The sequence below is a fragment of the Plasmodium cynomolgi genome, chromosome 14 (assembly GCF_000321355.1).
Source record: "Plasmodium cynomolgi strain B DNA, chromosome 14, whole genome shotgun sequence".
NCBI classification, from domain to species: domain Eukaryota; phylum Apicomplexa; class Aconoidasida; order Haemosporida; family Plasmodiidae; genus Plasmodium; species Plasmodium cynomolgi.
The window spans coordinates 1,712,195-1,713,777 of record NC_020407.1 but is presented as its reverse complement, the minus strand read 5'-3'; the positions used below and the strand labels follow the sequence as shown (position 1 = coordinate 1,713,777).

Here is a 1,583-nt window from a genome sequence, read left to right as displayed (position 1 = left end):
AAATACGGAAAAAAAAAGCGACACAAAAAGGTAAAAATGCACATACCTGAAAAAATGAACAATTGTAAAAAAAAAAGAGCAAAAGGGAAATATACAAACCTGAGAAAAAAATACGCTTTAATGCGACGAAAAAAAAATATAATAATTAAAATAAAACATGAATACATTCTGGCATACATGTATTACGCATTCGCTTATGTGAAAAATGAAAAGCATACAAAATAAAATGACGAAAAAAATTATCTATAAATGAACAGCTGAGAAACAGTGGGAAAAAAAATTCAAAAAAAAAAAAATTCAAAAACAGGAAAAGGCGTATTCTTCCAGAATATAAAAAAAAAAAAAAAAAATGTTCCCTTTGTTATTCATCGAAAATATGGTACAAAAAAAAAAAAAAAAAATTAAACAAATGTTGCAATGAATACTTCGCAAAAATGCGTATTTGCAAAATGGTACATTCAAACATATATATTAGTATATTTATTCTGCAGTTCTGATCTTTTACAAATTTAATTCGAAAAATTGAGGAGAATTCGACTGTGTGTTTTGATTTATGTAATTTATACCTTATTTTATTTAGCCGTTTTTTTTTCCCCCCCCTTCCGTTTTTATTTTCCCATGCTTTGTTTCATTTTTTTTTAACGGAAAATGGACGGCGAGAAAACAAGTACAAAATTGAATATCGTTGGTTTAATATCGGGGGGAAAGGACAGCATACAAAATTTGATTTACTGCTCCAAATATGGTCATGACATTATCTTATTGGCTCACCTTATACCGTACGAGAATCAAAGTAACCACATTGGCGTGCGCGCGTAGATACGTGCGTCGTTGTTGTCGCTCGGTGTACACGCGCGGCAGTCTATCAGTCGTTCGCATGTACAAATGTTTGCCTACAAGTGGATGGATGTTACACACACAAATACACACCTTCATTTGCGGAGGTATCCGTTCCGCGCACATATGTATGCATACACAACATTGGCCATTTGGTATACGTGGCTGGGCCTGCGTGTAGGCCCTCCACCTGTGAGCGCTCGTGCCGCATACACTAACACATGTGGACGGCACTTCACACAGGGAGATACAAATGAGCGAGTCGCCTTCCTGTTTTCAGACAGGCAGCAGGCAACATAAAGAGATCCACAGGAAAACGCGCCACGTGTTTTTCACTCTTTTTTTATTTATTTATTTTTTTTTTACTATGCTTGGTGGCGCATTTTTTCTGCTTCTGCTTATAAGCGACGTCTTCATCTGGTTTATGTTCCTTTGTTTTAATGCAGCGCATAAGCACACTTTTTTTTTCTCTCAAAAATTGGGTTACATTTCGCTTTTTATGATTACTGACATAAGATGAGCATGTACGTTCTTCATTTTTTTAACTGTGCGCATTTTTCTTCTTATTTTTATGCGTTACTCTCTTTGACAATAGCGCTTATTTTGTTTTTGTTTATTTTTTTCGTACGCTTTTGTGGCATTATTGCGATTGTTTTTTTTTTTTTTTTTTATCCTCATTCGTTACATTATGGTGAAAAAAAAAAGGAAAAACGAATTTAAAGCGTTTCATCCTTTCATCCTTTTTG

General features: G+C 34.2%; 1 protein-coding gene across 1 annotated transcript in view; it reads left to right on the top strand.

Moving 5' to 3' along the window:
- Nucleotides 1-648: 648 nt before the first annotated feature.
- PCYB_144820 (ATP-binding protein) overlaps nucleotides 649-1,583 on the top strand; it is a gene marked incomplete at its 5' end in the record, with an annotated part of 2,591 nt that continues 1,656 nt past the window's right edge. Inside the window, one exon of the mRNA XM_004224953.1 lies at nucleotides 649-793. Coding sequence (XP_004225001.1) covers nucleotides 649-793 — 145 coding nt within the window. The remainder of the gene's footprint in view (nucleotides 794-1,583) is intronic.